General features: G+C 42.7%; 1 protein-coding gene across 1 annotated transcript; it reads right to left on the bottom strand.

Moving 5' to 3' along the window:
- Positions 1 to 8,639: 8,639 nt before the first annotated feature.
- Positions 8,640 to 12,051, bottom strand: LOC115141192 (uncharacterized). The gene is made up of 6 exons (XM_029679917.2): positions 11,821 to 12,051; positions 10,415 to 10,498; positions 9,986 to 10,315; positions 9,500 to 9,727; positions 9,321 to 9,423; positions 8,640 to 9,194 (listed from the first exon to the last, which is right to left on the bottom strand). The coding sequence occupies exons 2-6, from the start codon at positions 10,464 to 10,466 to the stop codon at positions 9,158 to 9,160; spliced, it is 750 nt and encodes a 249-aa protein (XP_029535777.1). The 5' UTR covers positions 10,467 to 10,498; positions 11,821 to 12,051; the 3' UTR covers positions 8,640 to 9,157.
- Positions 12,052 to 15,449: the final 3,398 nt, after the last annotated feature.

Genomic DNA, 15,449 nt, shown 5'->3' with positions numbered 1-15,449 from the left:
ATGTCTGCCCGCTCGTGGAGCCGGCTGAATTTAAGGTCTGTCCCCCAGGTCTCCACACAAAACAGGGAGGAGTGGGACACGTTCACTCTCACTGAGGGGTGGTGCACAGCCTCTGAGAGGAAAGACAAGAGACAGAGAAGGAGACCAGGTGTGAGAAAGGTGAGACTTGGAAGTTGCAACTGAAAATTGTCTCAAAAAGGAGAAAGAGAGACAGAGTGGAGAGAGAACAGAGTGGAGAGAGAGGTTGGTTGTGTTGTGAAGTAACAGGGTGAGTTGAGCGTGCTGTCTACTGAGGCTTGGTGGTGGTGACTTGAGGAGTATGAGGCTGTGAGGAGAAAACAGATCAGAAACTTAGAAAGAAGACATTTGACAGAGATAAATATAAAGCTTGGAACTATTGAAGAGGGATTGCGCGAGACAGTCATTGGACTGATAACCTGAAATATTACCGACTCAAAGTTGAGTGTTGGACTGCAGTGAAGCATACATTTATATTATAAAGACAAAGAATGAGCTTAGGCAGAACTGACCCAACAGTTATTCCTCTATAAGAACATAACTCCATGGGGACAGGAAGGAATGTCTAGGAATGTATTCAAAACAGCAACGTAATCAGAACGTCTGTCAGCTGTATTGTCACATAACTAACACCTCATTATAGTTACATTTAAGTAATAAGTCAGCATAGGTGACATAGAACAACGGTTAAATGTCACAATTTTGATATATTCTAATGAGACCATGTTGATCGTCGTACCGTACTCCTTGACGATACACTGTGCAGAGGTCTTGACGCCAGCCTGGTCAGTGACGGTCACAATGTACACTCTGCTGTCCGCCACGCCAAAGTCCTCCAGCTTCAGTATTGACCCCTGCTGCTTCAGACTCAGACGCCCGTCCAAGCGTTTTTCTTGACCGGGGTACGTAATCAACGTCATTTTCCCAGGATTCCCGGGGGTTTTTGCATTCTCTGGCTCCCGCTACCAGGTTATCATGGAGATATTTTCTTTGGGACCGCGGTCGATCTGGACCTGGAGAACTAGACGTTCCGCTGGGAGAACATTGACCGTCTGCGGGGTCTGGAAGTGGACCGACACGCACTGGTACCCACAAGTCACTGGGGACAGAAGCATGATCATGCGTTGTTATCGTATTGCCTGGGGTGATTGGAAATCAATACCTTACCAACCTTCGATGGAGGCTGACAGAGAGAGAAATTGGAGGAAGGGCTCATTGTATTGGCAAGAGTGGAACGAATGGCCATTTCAATGAGCCTGTCCTCCGATTTAAAATGACACCAGCCTCTACTGATACGGTTGGTTTCTATGCTTTTCATGACTTAGCTCATGATTTCTCAAATTTATATTGAGAATGGAGTGAAGAGGACTTTCATCGGTTCGTCAACCAGTGACTGGGGCGGCAGGGTAGCCTAGTGGTTAGAGCATTGGACTAGTAAACGGAAGGTTGCAAGTTCAAACCCCCGAGCTGACAAAGTACAAATCTGTCGTTCTGCCCCTGAACAGGCAGTTTAACCCACTGTTCCTAGGCCGTCATTGAAAATAAGAATTTGTTCTTAACTGACTTGCCTAGTTAAATAAAGGTTAAACAAAAATAATAAAAACAGAGCACATGACAGTTCTGCCTGACGTGATGTTTGTCAAGCTTTGTTGTTACATCACATAACCTCTGTGGAAACCTCCATCAAACACAAAGGGAAGTAGACATCATTTCCTCAGAAGACGCATATTGAAACACACCCTATTGTCTCAATCACCTCAGATGACCAGAGCTGCACGCTCCTTGGCTCGTTCTAGACATGTAAACTTCCTCTGCCAACTGCGTTTATTTTCAGCAAACTTAACATGTGTAAATATTTGTATGAACATAACAAGATTCAACAACTGAGACATAAACTGAACAAGTTCCACAGACATGTGACTAACAGAAATTGAATAATGTGTCCCTGAAACAAAGGGGGGGAGTCAGTAGAAAGGCCTCTTTAGTGTCCTAGGATTTCATAACTGTGACCTTAATTGCCTACTGTCTGTAAACTGTTAGTGTCTTAACGACTGTTCCACAGGTGCATGTTCATTAATTGTTTATTGTTCATTGAAACAGCATGGGAAACTGTGTTTAAACCATTTACAATGAAGATCTGTGAAGTTATTTGGATTTTTACAAATTATCTTTGAAATACAGGGTCCTGAAAAACTTTTACAATAGTACAGTATTCCTTGGCTTTGAACTCAAACCGTTTTCTTTCAAAAGTGTGGTGCAAGCAACTACGACATAGGTTGAGTGTGCACTGAAGACAGTGTATCACACACAAACCGAAAAACTTGAGAATCAATGTTCATGTAATCTCGACACCCAGAACCAAATGTTAAGTCTGTCACGTGAGACTACTGATAACCTATCAGTTCAATACTAATATGGCAAATACATCATACACAAATGGTCAAATAGAGCAGTCAAATACACTGCACCTGGTTGCACCAATACACTTAGATACAGTAGTGCGACATTTTTACGTAGTGTATCATGTTGCACAGAAGCACTTACACAAGAGCAGAAGTAGCAAAGAGAGGCTCCAGGAGAGGCAGTGTTGCATCCTCATGGCACCTGAAAGAGAGAGAGAGAGAGAATAACAGACAGTCTGAGAGACTGAGAGGACGTTTGTCTTGGATGGTTCCTGTGACTTCTCTGATAAGAGACCGATAAGAGACCCAGTTTTCCAAAGATGAGGTCATTGTTTCACTTCCTTTTCAAAGTCTGACTTGGTAGTTTGGTCTATATTTAAGCTTAGGCAATGACTTGCACTGGAGTAAAGTCAGCAGCAGTTTGAAATGCACTTACCTTCCCAACTGTACCATGGATTATGAGTCTGGAAGTGGCAAGAGTGCATTCATTCAAAAGCAAGCCCACTTTCCAGGGGTAGGGCACGGCACTCCAGGAAGCTTGGATGCAGTTTTAGAATATAAAAACAAAAAAATCCTTTAGCAAATAAAACAGAAAAATGTCAACCATCAAAAACAACCCAAAGAAAAGGCTGTAGTGAATTTAAAGTTGCTCTGATAGATTGCAGTCTGGTGCAGGACTTTGTACTCAGTTAGGTACTTGGACGTCACGGTGCAATTTCCCCTTTCCTGCACAATGAAGTCCACCACTCAGCTGTGTTTAAACAAGTGGATTCTATTGTATTCTGTTGTAAAATGATCCCACTGATAATCACTCCTCCCCCTCCATCTATTTGTGTCCAAGCACCCTTTTCAAATGCCAACGCAACAAATCATATTGTCCGGACACAAACTTTGACACCAAGCTTTGGACACAATAAGCAAGTAGTAAATAGAATTAGAATAGCGTTCTATGGAATGTTGTTCAAAAATGTGCTTTGTAGTTTTTTGGTGTTTCAATTTTTTGGGGGGTTGAAACTGGACACATGATATAGTCTTCATTATTATTCGGGTTATGATGATGGGTTTTTCTACAACATTATCAAGCTATTCCTTAAAGACGCACACCAGCTATTTCAAAAAAAAAAAAAAAACTTTTCATGTTGAAAAACAATATCCCACGTATAAATACAGTAATGTACACACACTTAAGGGTAAAACACTTGATCAAATCACATTTTATTGGTCACATACAAACGGTTAGCAGATGTTATTGCGAGTGTAGCGCAAATGCTTGTGCTTCTCGTTCTGACAGTGCAGCAATATCTAACAAGTAATATCTAAAAATTCCACAACAAAAACCTAACACACACATCTAAATAAAGGAATGGAATAAAAATGTATAAATATATGGATGAGCAATGTCAGAGGGGCATAGGCTAAGATGCAATAGATAGTATAGAATACAGAATATACATATGAGATGAGTAATTAATGCAAGATATGTAAATATTGTTAAAGTGGTATTATTAAAGTGACTAGTGTTCCATTTATTAAAGAGGCCAATGATTTCAAGTCTGTATGTAGGCAGCAGCCTCTCTGTGCTAGTGATGGTTATTTAACAGGCTGATGGCCTGTGAGATAGAAGCTGCTTTTCAGTCTCTCGATCCCAGCTTTGATGCACCTGTACTGACCTCGCCTTCTGGATGATAGCGGTGTGAACAGGCAGTGGCTCGGGTGGTTGTTGTCCTTGATGATCTTTATGGCCTTCCTGTGACATTAGGTGCTGTAGGTGTTCTGGAGGGCAGGTAGTTTCAAATCAAATCAAAGTTTATTTGTCACGTGTGCCGAGCCGAATACAGTGAAATGCATACTTACAGGCTCTAACCAATAGTGCAAAAAAGGTGTTAGGTGAACAATCGATAAGTAAAGAAATAAAAACAACAGTAAAAAGACAGGCTATATACAGTAGCGAGGCTATAAAAGTAGCGAGGCTACATACAGACACCGGTTAGGCAGGCTGATTGCGGTAGTTGGTACATGTAGATATGGTTAGAGTGACTATGCATATATGATGAACAGAGAGTAGCAGTAGCGTAAAAGAGGGGTTGGCGGGTGGTGGGTGGGACACAATGCAGATAGCCCGCTTAGCCAATATGTGGGAGCAGAGTTTGGTCGGGCCAATTGATGTAGTATGTACATGAATGTTGATGCGGTAGCACAAAAAGGGTCTCTGAGGACACCTCCTTCGCTGGATCAGCACACACCGGCTCCGCCTCTTGAGTGGGGGCTGGATAACTGGCCCGAGGAGATGCCTTGCATTCGGGCACCACCCCCAGAAGGGGGAGAGAGCGAGCCATCGATGGAACGAGGAAGAGCTAGACTAGCAGTAGAATATAAATGAGTTAAATTGATGCAAGAGTTGGGGATAGAGGATGCATCTGTCATTAATGTTTCACAGTAACATGTCAAACTAACCCTTTACAGAAATAGCTCGCCACAAGGTTAGAATATGACTCAGCACTAAAGCCGACCTGGTCCCGAAAAGAGTATGTAAGGAGAGTGTCTTCCTTAAGAGGGCATGAAAGTGCTACTTGACTTATCACCGACAGACAGCTCGTGATACTTCAACTATCATCAACCTAAAAGGTAATATCTGACTTTCATACTCTAGAACAATTGTACCTCTTGACTTCTGATTTCTGAACAAGACATACTGAGACTGAGACAACTACCCTCCACACTCCTCGTGCTGAATAAATCAACCTCCTAACCGAGGTGGATGAATAGCAACGTGGATGAATAGCAACGGTGGTGTTATAAGTTTTTTTTGTCTCGAACCGTTCTAATCAGTAAATCATAGTGCAACTTCTAGTAGGAGAAACGGATACATATCTGACTTTCATACTCTAGAACAAGTGTATCTCTTGACTTCTGATTTCTGAACGAGACATACTGAGACAACTACCCTCCACACTCCTCGTGCTGAATAAATCCACCTCCTAACTGAGGTGGGTGAATAGCAACAGTGGTGGTCTAAGTTTTTAGAAATTAATAGTAGTAAGTGTTTTGATGATTGTTGATGTTATAGATTAAGGACAAAGAAGAAACTGAAATAACGTGTACAACTGTGTGACTTGCAAACATTGAATTAAAAAGTAGAAACTAGACCCAAAACCCTAGGGGAGAGAACGCCTCTGACACTCCCATTCTAGGGGAACAAGTCTAGTTTCTACACAAAAGACAATTTAAAGGACTGGACAACCAACTCATTTATATTGTAAAAAGCAAAGTTACTCTGTATTAATATTCAAGCAGTATTAACCGATGGGTGTAGGCATTAAATCGTAAATCGTTTGTCTAGATACTAAAAGTGATTGGGAACCCTATAAGAGCAATGGCGAGTTGAAGAGTCTACTCTTTGGGAACCCTATAAGAGCAATGGCGAGTTGAAGAGTCTACTTTTTGGGAACCCTATAAGAGCAATGGCGAGTTGAAGAGTCTACTCTTTGGGAACCCTATAGAGCAATGGCGAGTTGAAGAGTCTACTCTTTGGGAACCCTATAGAGCAATGGCGAGTTGAAGAGTCTACTCTTTGGGAACCCTATAGAGCAATGGCGAGTTGAAGAGTCTACTCTTTGGGAACCCTATAAGAGCAATGGCGAGTTGAAGAGTCTACTCTTTGGGAACCCTATAGAGCAACGGCGAGTTGAAGAGTCTACTCTTTGGGAACCCTATAGAGCAACGGCGAGTTGAAGAGTCTACTCTTTGGGAACCCTATAGAGCAACGGCGAGTTGAGTCTACTCTATAAAATGTAAATAGGGATTCAATCGTAAATCGGCTGGCCACCGATTTATATGGTTTATGTCTGGATACAAGAGTCTTTGGGAATCCTATAGAGCAATGTAGAGTTGAAGAGTCTACTCTTTGAGAACTAAAGATGCCTGGTAAAGGTACCACAGGGGAGAGGTACTCTAAGTCTGATTGATATTATCTAAGATCCTGAAACACCCCTAACGGCACCACAAAGGCTAATCTCAGAATAAAAGGGCAGGATACATAACCAGACCAGACCAGTCCGGCGGGCCTGTGAGTCACCTGTTAGCCGGGTGACATAAGAACTTGAGTGAGACGACTTGTATCACTCTCGACGGGGCTACCTTAATGGTATTCTAGCAAAATCTCCTACCGCGACACTGTATAGTTAGTGACTATGCATATATGATAAACAGAGAGTAGCAGCAGTGTAAAAAGAGGGGTTGGGGGGCACACAATGCAAATAGTCCGAGTAGCCATTTGATTACCTGTTCAGGAGTCTTATGGCTTGGGGGTGAAAACTGTTGAGAAGCCTTTTTGTCCTAGTTTGCCCCCGATGATGCGTTGCGCAGACCGCACCACCCTCTGGTGAGCCCTGCGAATGTGGGTGGTAGAGTTGCTGTACCAGGCAGTGATACAGCCCGACAGGATTCTCTCAATTGTGTATCTCTAAAAGTTCGTGAGGGTTTTAGTTGACAAACCACATTTCTTCAACCTCCTGAGGTGCTTTTGTGCCTTCTTCACCACACTGTCTGTGTGGGTGGACCATTTCAGTTTGTCAGTGATATGTACGCCAAGGAATTTAAAACTTTACAACTTCTCCACTGCTGTCCCATTGATGTGGATGGGTGGGTACTCCCTCTGCTGTTTCCTAAATTCTACTATCATCTCCTTTGTTTTGTTGACATTGAGTGAGAGGTTATTTTCCTGACACCACACTCTGAGAGCCCTCACCTCCTCCCTGTAGGCCGTCTCGTCGTTGTTGGTTGTAGTGTCTTAACACTTAGTACTTATTTATATAATAAGAAAGACTCTGAATACAAGCAATTGAACTGGAGCTTCACATTTACTCAAATGAGTTAGTACCAGAATAACATAGAACAACACTGCGCATGACCAAGGGTGCTCCATCCTTAAAGGGGACATCAGTAATTAGCAGAACATAACATTGGTAATCAAGTCTACTACTGTTGTGTCATCTGCAAACTTGATGATTGAGTCGGAGGCATGCATGGCCACACAGTCATGTGTGAAAAGTGAGTACAGGAGGAGGCTGAGCACACACCCTTGTGGGGCCGTAGTGTGGAGGATCAGCGAAGTGGAGATGTTGTTTCCTACCTTCACCACCTGGGGGCAGCCCGTCAGGAAGTCCAGGACCCAATTGCACAGAGTGGGGTAGAGACCCATGGGCTCAAGCTTAATGATGATCTTGGAGGGTACTATGGTGTTGAATGCTGAGCTATAGTTAATGAACAGCATTCTTACATAGGTATTCCTCTTGTCCAGATGGGATAGGGTAGTGTGACGGCAATTGCAGCCAGCTGGTCTGCGCATGCTCTGAGGACGCAGCTAGGGATGCCGTCTGGGGCTTGGCAGCCTTGCGAGGATTAACACGTTTAAATGTCTTACTCACGTGCCAACTCAGTGGCACTGTGTTGTCCTCAAAGTGGGCAAAGAGCGTGTTTAGCTTGTCTGGCAGCAAGATGGAGGTCTCGGCGACGTGGCTGGTTTTCCTTTTGTAGTCCGTGATTGTCTGAAAAACCCTGCCACGTGTCATGTCTGAGCTGTTGTAATTGCGACTCAACTTTGTCTAGATATTGACGTTTTGCATGTTTGATTGCCTTGCTGTTACAGGAATTAAAGGGAACTACTACTCTATTTGTATTCTACCATATTCCCCGTCACCTTGCCAAGGTTAAATGTGGTGGTTCGTGCTTGGAGTAGGCCATTCAAGGAGTTGGTCTGATAGTGCCCTCTAATGTCATAGGTCTCCCCCCTTGCTCGCAGAAACAATAGAGAACAAATGCAGAGGAGTGAAATTGTCCCCCACATTCTGAATTCGCTTTTTTGTCCCCCCTCCCCAGTTTTATCATTAGAATGTCATACAAAACGAGGCAACAGTGTTCTTTAGGACCATGCAGACGCCTCCAAATGGTCAGGTAGGATGTTTGGATTTTATTTATCCAACTGGATTAAAATTTTTAAAAATTCCCCCCCTTCTCAAACCAGTTGCAATTTGAAGTGATATTATGAATTGAGGAATTTTTAAAACAAGCCAGTGGATGGCGCTATTAAATAGGGGGTGCTGTGCTTTTCCTCACTTATCCAGACTGCTGTGTTTCCATGTCTCTTCACTGTCTCCTATGGAAGTGTAGCAAAGTGGACGTTTACAAAGATTTCCTTACAGGTTATGAAACACAATAATGTAAAAAAAAAATCCCATTTGCTTTATATCATACATAGGCATCACAAAAGTAGGTTCAGGTTCATTTGAACATATTTGTACATGTGCACAATGTAAATGTGATGGCATACAGTACTTTTTTTTAAACATTTAACATTTAAGTCATTTAGCAGACGCTCTTATCCAGAGCGACTTACAAGATACAAAGACATAATTAGTGAAAATATATGTGTGGACTTCGCAACAATAAATACCACAAATACACCAATAACAAGCATTTCGCTATACCTGCAATAACATCTGCTAAATATGTGTATGTGACCAACTTAATTTGATAAATAGGCATGTCAATATATTGTATTGATGGCGAATAGGGCCACAGCTCTTGATTGGAATGATATTTGGTCTGGTATTGTGACTTGTTGCAACAGAATAATACCGTCTCATATCACTATGTCCCTATGTGCCAAAGTCTTGTGTAGTGTGTAACAAAGTGTCATAGATGAGACTGATAACGGAACGCGATGGACCTCCTAAAGGTCATGTATTCCCATTCGTCCTCCGCTGTACGCATTTCCTGTTAATAACACACAGCAATGTCAAAAGAGTGCACGTACCAAAAAACAATACCAGGAGTTTATTAATGTGCCAAATGAATGTAGTACAGTAGAAGACAAGCCAGGGAGATGTTCTGTAATCTTACCAGTAGAGAGTTCCACATGTGATTGGAAGCACTATGACGATGCCCAATAGTACACCACATAGAGTCTTACAGGATTGGTTACTTTGGGATGGTGTTGGAGAATCTAGGCAACAGCAAAGAAGCATGAAAGACACAAAAAAACTCAATAGTCATAATGAATAATCATAACGCATGTATACCAGTGACGTAGTGTGTGACACTTGTCCCCAGACTGCTGTTGACAACACAGGTGTAGTTGTGGCCCTTCATTCCGGACAAGTCGAGTCTCTTGCCATCTGCAGAGATATTGGCTGTCTGATTGGACAGCTCTACCCCATCCACCAACCAGGAAAACACTGGGCTGTCCCACTGTGCCCTGTCATTGGCCACCTCACACTGGAGCGACAAAGACGCCACAGGAGCATCAACTAGGCGAGAGGGAGAGAGAGAAAAAGTTAGGCAGAACAAATAGTCCAAATATAGTTATATTGGTTTTTGCATCCTTACATAGTTCTGCACATAAGGGTAGCCTCGGAACCCAGACGTCACTCACATTTTTCGGAAGGTGAGGTGAAAGCCTGTGACTGAGGCTAATGTCAAGGTTATTTGACTTTTTAGTTTGCACAATATTTGACCCAAACTAAATCTAGGTAGTGACCAGAATTATTGGTGTAGCTGTTTCTCACCCATCTCTCGAACAACTATATTTGCTGATTGCTCGTTCCCCTTCTGGTCAGTCACAGTGATGGTGTAGACTCCATAGTTAGATGAACTTATATTCTCCACCCTAAATAAGGCCCCCTTCTGGTCGAGAGGATTGCCAGGTGCGTCTTGGTGATCGGCCAGCCTGACCTGTCCCTGACCCTTCTCAGTCTGGCGGTCCCAAATCACCATGATGATCTTCTCTGTTGGAGTAATCTGGAACTGGGTCCGCAGGACCAGGTCTCTCCCCAGAGCCACATAAAGGAGACCCTTGTTTTGGAAATGCACTGACAGGCATTGGTGCGGGTGGGGCACTGAGGAAAGATAGACAAGGAATTACTGTACGTCTTATGTACACGTTACTGTACCATAGTTATTTTTGCAGGGCAGTATTATAAAAACCAATAACTCACAGAGGGCCAGGATCAGACAAATACGCCAGACCAGGATGTGCAGTGTTTCCATCACATCTGCAGAGCTATTTAGATTTTACAATGCTGAGGACAAAGAGCGAAAGGGTTTGCAACAGCATTTAAACGTGCACTCTATCACTCCCGTTGTCAGGGGCAGAGGCATATCCCCCTAATATATTTGAAGAGGCTTTGATGGCAAAATGCTCTTCAAATGAAACAGCAAGCTGTATTTTGATCATTGTTAGCTACTGTATATGCATAAAATGTGTTTCAATGTTTTTTTTTTTCACCTTAAAGATGGTTCTGTGGCAACATAGTACGGTGAAAATGACAAGATTATGTTATAACGCTATTATTGCATCAAATGGTAGTTTTTTGCAACAGAATAAGGGGTTGTTGGAACACTCATCTGTGTGTGTTCTACTGAGGATGGGCCTCTGGGAGATAACACTGACGGGAGATTTATGATGTCTTTTGGGTGATAAAACCTAAAGAGACCTCATTCCAGAGCATGAGTTAATGTTTCTGTTTTATACGGTACCAGGGAGACATGGCTCCTGTACGGAGATGGGGGGCCAGACACTACTCTCTACACAATAAAAACGTTTTTTTTTTGTAGCAAATACTGTCTGCTGTGAATTACAAGTATCTTTCATACAAATCTTAACCTTGTGACCCATTCTATACATCTGTTATTCGTCATGTAGGTTGAAAGGGATGTATCTTGGCTATAAAATACCTTTGTACTTTTGTCTCGGGGCTCTCAACGAATCATCTGAGGGTGATTCGTCGACCAGCCATCATTATCGTAAAGCACTCAATCTATTCACTTTATGTGTGTGTGTTGTATTGACCTGCTCCCTTATTTATAAGTGATTAAAGATTTAGCTTAAGTATACCTCTGACTTGTGTGGTGAGTTTGTCTCTCCTCATTTCATAGTAAAGAAATTAACCACCACAAAATATATAAAACAATACTACGCATTCAGAGCAGTTTCAGAGCATTTTGAATTGCTATTAAAATATTCAAACTTTTCTGGCGTATTTTTAACCTGCTCTGTATTACTGTACAATGGGACACGACATATATTTATTTGGCGGCATCCTATATTATATAATACGGTTTCCTTTTCCTGTCAATCCCTTCCGTTCATTATTTTGTACCTGATACAAGCAGACATTCTAAACATGGTCAAAAGCCATGGTAACAAGATAATATGCTCAGTTGGCTAGTTAAACCTTGAGCTCACGGTTACTGTTGACTATAACACTTGCCTGGGTTTCAGTGATTCTGTTATAGCACCCCTTTCAACTTGTTGTCATGCCAAAGAATGCCAAATATGACAACTCAAAGCAGCAGCATCCAGGTTATTCAGGAACACAAAAGACCGTTCTTCATAGCTTACCTTTTTCATTTGGATATTCTGTAGGGTGAACGTACAGGTCAAGCTTGCTGTGTTTCTATTTTCTTGCCTAATGTTTCCTGATTTGAAGGACATCAAACTCGATGCCTACTGGCACTTAAAATAGCTACTGTATGTAAGTGTGTACCTGTTTTTCTTCCCTTCCCACAATCCAATATGGCAGGAATGAAGTTTAGCCTGGTGATAAGGGAGTGACTCCGACAGTATCTAGGGGAGTAAACAGAACGTGACTCCTACTGTACAGTGTCTCCCTTGTACCAGCTTGTACTCCTGACTGAAGAGGCATACATTTGAATTCATCCTAGTTGCGGATGCGGTGCAAGGCACACAAATGCCCTTAAAAAAAGGAAACAATTCCACATTCCAGACTTTTGTTAGAACCCTCCTTTGGATGAAACAGTATTTTCAAGACTATCGCTGTTTTCAATTGTCATTCCTACATTCATGTTCAGTGTTGTAAAGTACTTAAGTAAAAATACTTTAAAGTATCTGTATTGGTATCTTTATTTTACTATTTATTTTTTGACAACATTGACTTTTTACTTCACTACATTCCTAAGGAAAATAATGAACTTTTTACTCTGCACATTTTCCCTGACACCCAAACGCTCTCGTTACATTTTGAATTCTTAGTGGGACAGGAATATACTCCAATGCACACACTTATGAAGAGGTCATCCCTACTGCCTGATCTGACAGACTCACTAAACACATGCTTCTCTATCCGTGGAAAAAAAAGAAAAGAAATGGTGCTATCTGGTTTGCTTAATATAAGGAATTAGAAATGACTTATACTTTTGATACTTGAGTATATTTTAGCGATTACATTTACTTTTGATACTTAAGTATATTTAAAACCAAATACTTTTAGACTTTTACTCAAGTAGTATTCTACTGGTTGACTTTCACTTTTACTTGAGTTATTCTATTACGAAATCATTACTTTTTACTCAAGTATAACGATAGTGTACTTTTTTTTGTTGTTGCAAGAAATATATTGAAATTCATACATATCAGTCAACATCAATGCTGGATCGAGAGCAGAGACCCAAGTCACATTCATAACAACAGCATCCCTTCAAATACATAGAGATCCACTCACAAACAATGATCTATATTATCAAAGATGTTCAGATACCTAAGTAAGGAGTCACGTTACCCTCGGGCCTACTGAGCCCATGTCCATGCGTGCGGACAAGCAGACGCACATCCTCCCGCCAAGACACATGTCCATCCCCCGTACACACCTCCTTGTGCACGCATTTACAAATGCATCGATATGACACTGACAAATAATGGTAGGGTCCAAAACGTAACACCGGCCTGAGCCATCCGAGCCGCACATCCAGCCACCACAAAGATCCTTTGTTTTAAATACAGAGTGACCTATAGATCGGCCAGACCGCTCAGCCAGCCCGACCCGCTCGCATGTCGTGACCCCCAGCCGGTATAGTCAGTAACTCTCACCCCAACACTATTTACCCCAACACTTTCCCATTTAAATCGTTTCCCAAGGGGAAGGTTTGTTAGCAAAGTACACCCCCCTCAATAAAGAATCTCACACATATATACGCTGAGTGGACAAAACATTAGGAACACCTTAATACTGATCCCTCCTCCATTGCCTTTAGAACAGCCTTAATTGGTCGGTGCATGGACTAGAATGTGTCAAGTGTTCTAAAGGGATTCTGGCCCATATTGACTCCAATGCTTCCCTTAGTTGTGTCAAGTCGGCTGGCTGTCCTTTTGGGTGGTGAACCATTTTTTGATACGCACAGGAAACACTCTTCAAGTGCTGGTGTTGTAGCACTGGAAAATGAAAACGGAATATTCCTTTTAGAATATCAGTCAAGCAAATATTGTATGTATTGCACCTGGACAGATGATCAGATTAATGTGGTAATTGCTTTAGGGTTTGAAATGAAAATTTAAAGCAAATATTAACACTACCACTCGTTGTGTTATTTTCAGTATTCATTTCATTCAACATCACCACCACCACCACAGGTTGGTAAGACATTTTGAAAACGGTCCCTGTTGTTTGTGTATGTAGAGAATATTGTCACAAAGAGAGAGAGAGAGAGGTCAATACTGATATTCACTGTTATAGTCCGCAGCAGGGGCTTGGGGACTGTCTCAACATGAATGGACTGAGATGGATCCACTTTGATGCCACTCTTGGTTGTTTACTGTACATGTAAACAGAGGAAGACAATTAACATATAATATAACCTAACAATTTATTCTGCTATTTTCAGGAATGTATTTTTTCCTCTCGTCTTAATTAATTGTCACATCATCCGTTACCCACAAGGATTACATGCACACATGAACTCATTCTGCATTTCCTAAAGACACTACGCTCTACCTTTTTCTTGATGCTAATTTTCCTGAAGCCTTTGAAGAAAGTACATCTTCTTGCTCTCCTCAGTTGTCCCTGGTTTGGCTGTGGGGAGGTTAGGATTGGCGACGGCCTGGAACCACTGGACCGCTAGTCTCTGGTTGGGATCAAGTTTCTTCTCCTGGGGATCCTTTTTGAGCGCAAACTGGGTTAGTGCAATTAACAGTTTCCTTTACAGCTCTCATTGATGGAAGAGAGCTACGATTCACCAGTTGGCCTTGCATCAGGAATCAGGTGCCCGGAAGTCTGAGGCAGAGTTTCTGCCATTTTATTTTGCCATCACTCGTGTGAAGAGATTGACTAATCCTTGGCGGGTCTTGGAGAGTGGTTTAGAACACCCTGAGCTGAGCTGGCCTGTATGTGAAGGAGAAGTGGGTGGTCAGACTCACAATGACTCTGACAGAGGGAGAGCAGAAGGCCACATCAGTATCTCCTAGTGGAGAAAGGAGGTATTTGAGGAAGTGCTCTCGAAGGGATTTAAGAGACTGCTCTGTGAAGGCATAGCCATCCCCCAGTATCCCTCTGCTGATGGCTCCCTCTGGAGCTCACCTGTCTGCCTTCTGCTCATGAGAGCAGATTCAGGCCACAGAAGACACCGGGGTGCTGTTCTGCAGAAGGAAGCTGCAGATCTGCTCCACCAGGTGGTCTATGAATGGTCGGAGGATGCCTGTGGAGAGAAGGGCCTTGAAGCTTTCTCTCAGCTGAAGCGGCATCCTCCCACGCTGCCAACATATTGCCATGGTGACCTTATCTAACACCTCTGACTGGGAGACAAGGCTGGTTGTGCCACTTCTAGCTCTTTCCCACAGTGCTTTAATGACCCGAAGGGTTCTGTCCGTGAGGGAGGGTGTTCCCTTAGATGTGGGAAAATCAGTGATACTTGCAGATCTGGATAGCTTTCAGCTCCTTGTCCAGGCTCTCTCTACTCATTGTGCTGTCACAAAGTCCAACACTAGCTTTCCCTGGCTTAATTGTGAGGCTAGTAATGGGGGCGGGGGGATGTTGGCTGGTCATATGGGATTATGGGCATGGTGGAAGAGGTGCAACTCAGGATAGATTTATCCTGGTCTTCAACACTCTCTGAGCCCACTGTGTGATCAGATCTTGTCTCATTCAGATGTCTAGGAGCAACAGCGGCTCAGCTGCGAAGTGGTAGGCCACAGAAGCCCACAGAACGAGACCGCCATGTGCTGAAGTGTGTAGCGTCTGT

The sequence above is a fragment of the Oncorhynchus nerka genome, linkage group LG14, assembly GCF_034236695.1.
Source record: "Oncorhynchus nerka isolate Pitt River linkage group LG14, Oner_Uvic_2.0, whole genome shotgun sequence".
Lineage (NCBI taxonomy): Eukaryota > Metazoa > Chordata > Actinopteri > Salmoniformes > Salmonidae > Oncorhynchus > Oncorhynchus nerka.
The sequence above is the reverse complement of the archived record's forward strand: the minus strand, read 5'-3'. Positions and strand labels throughout refer to the sequence as shown.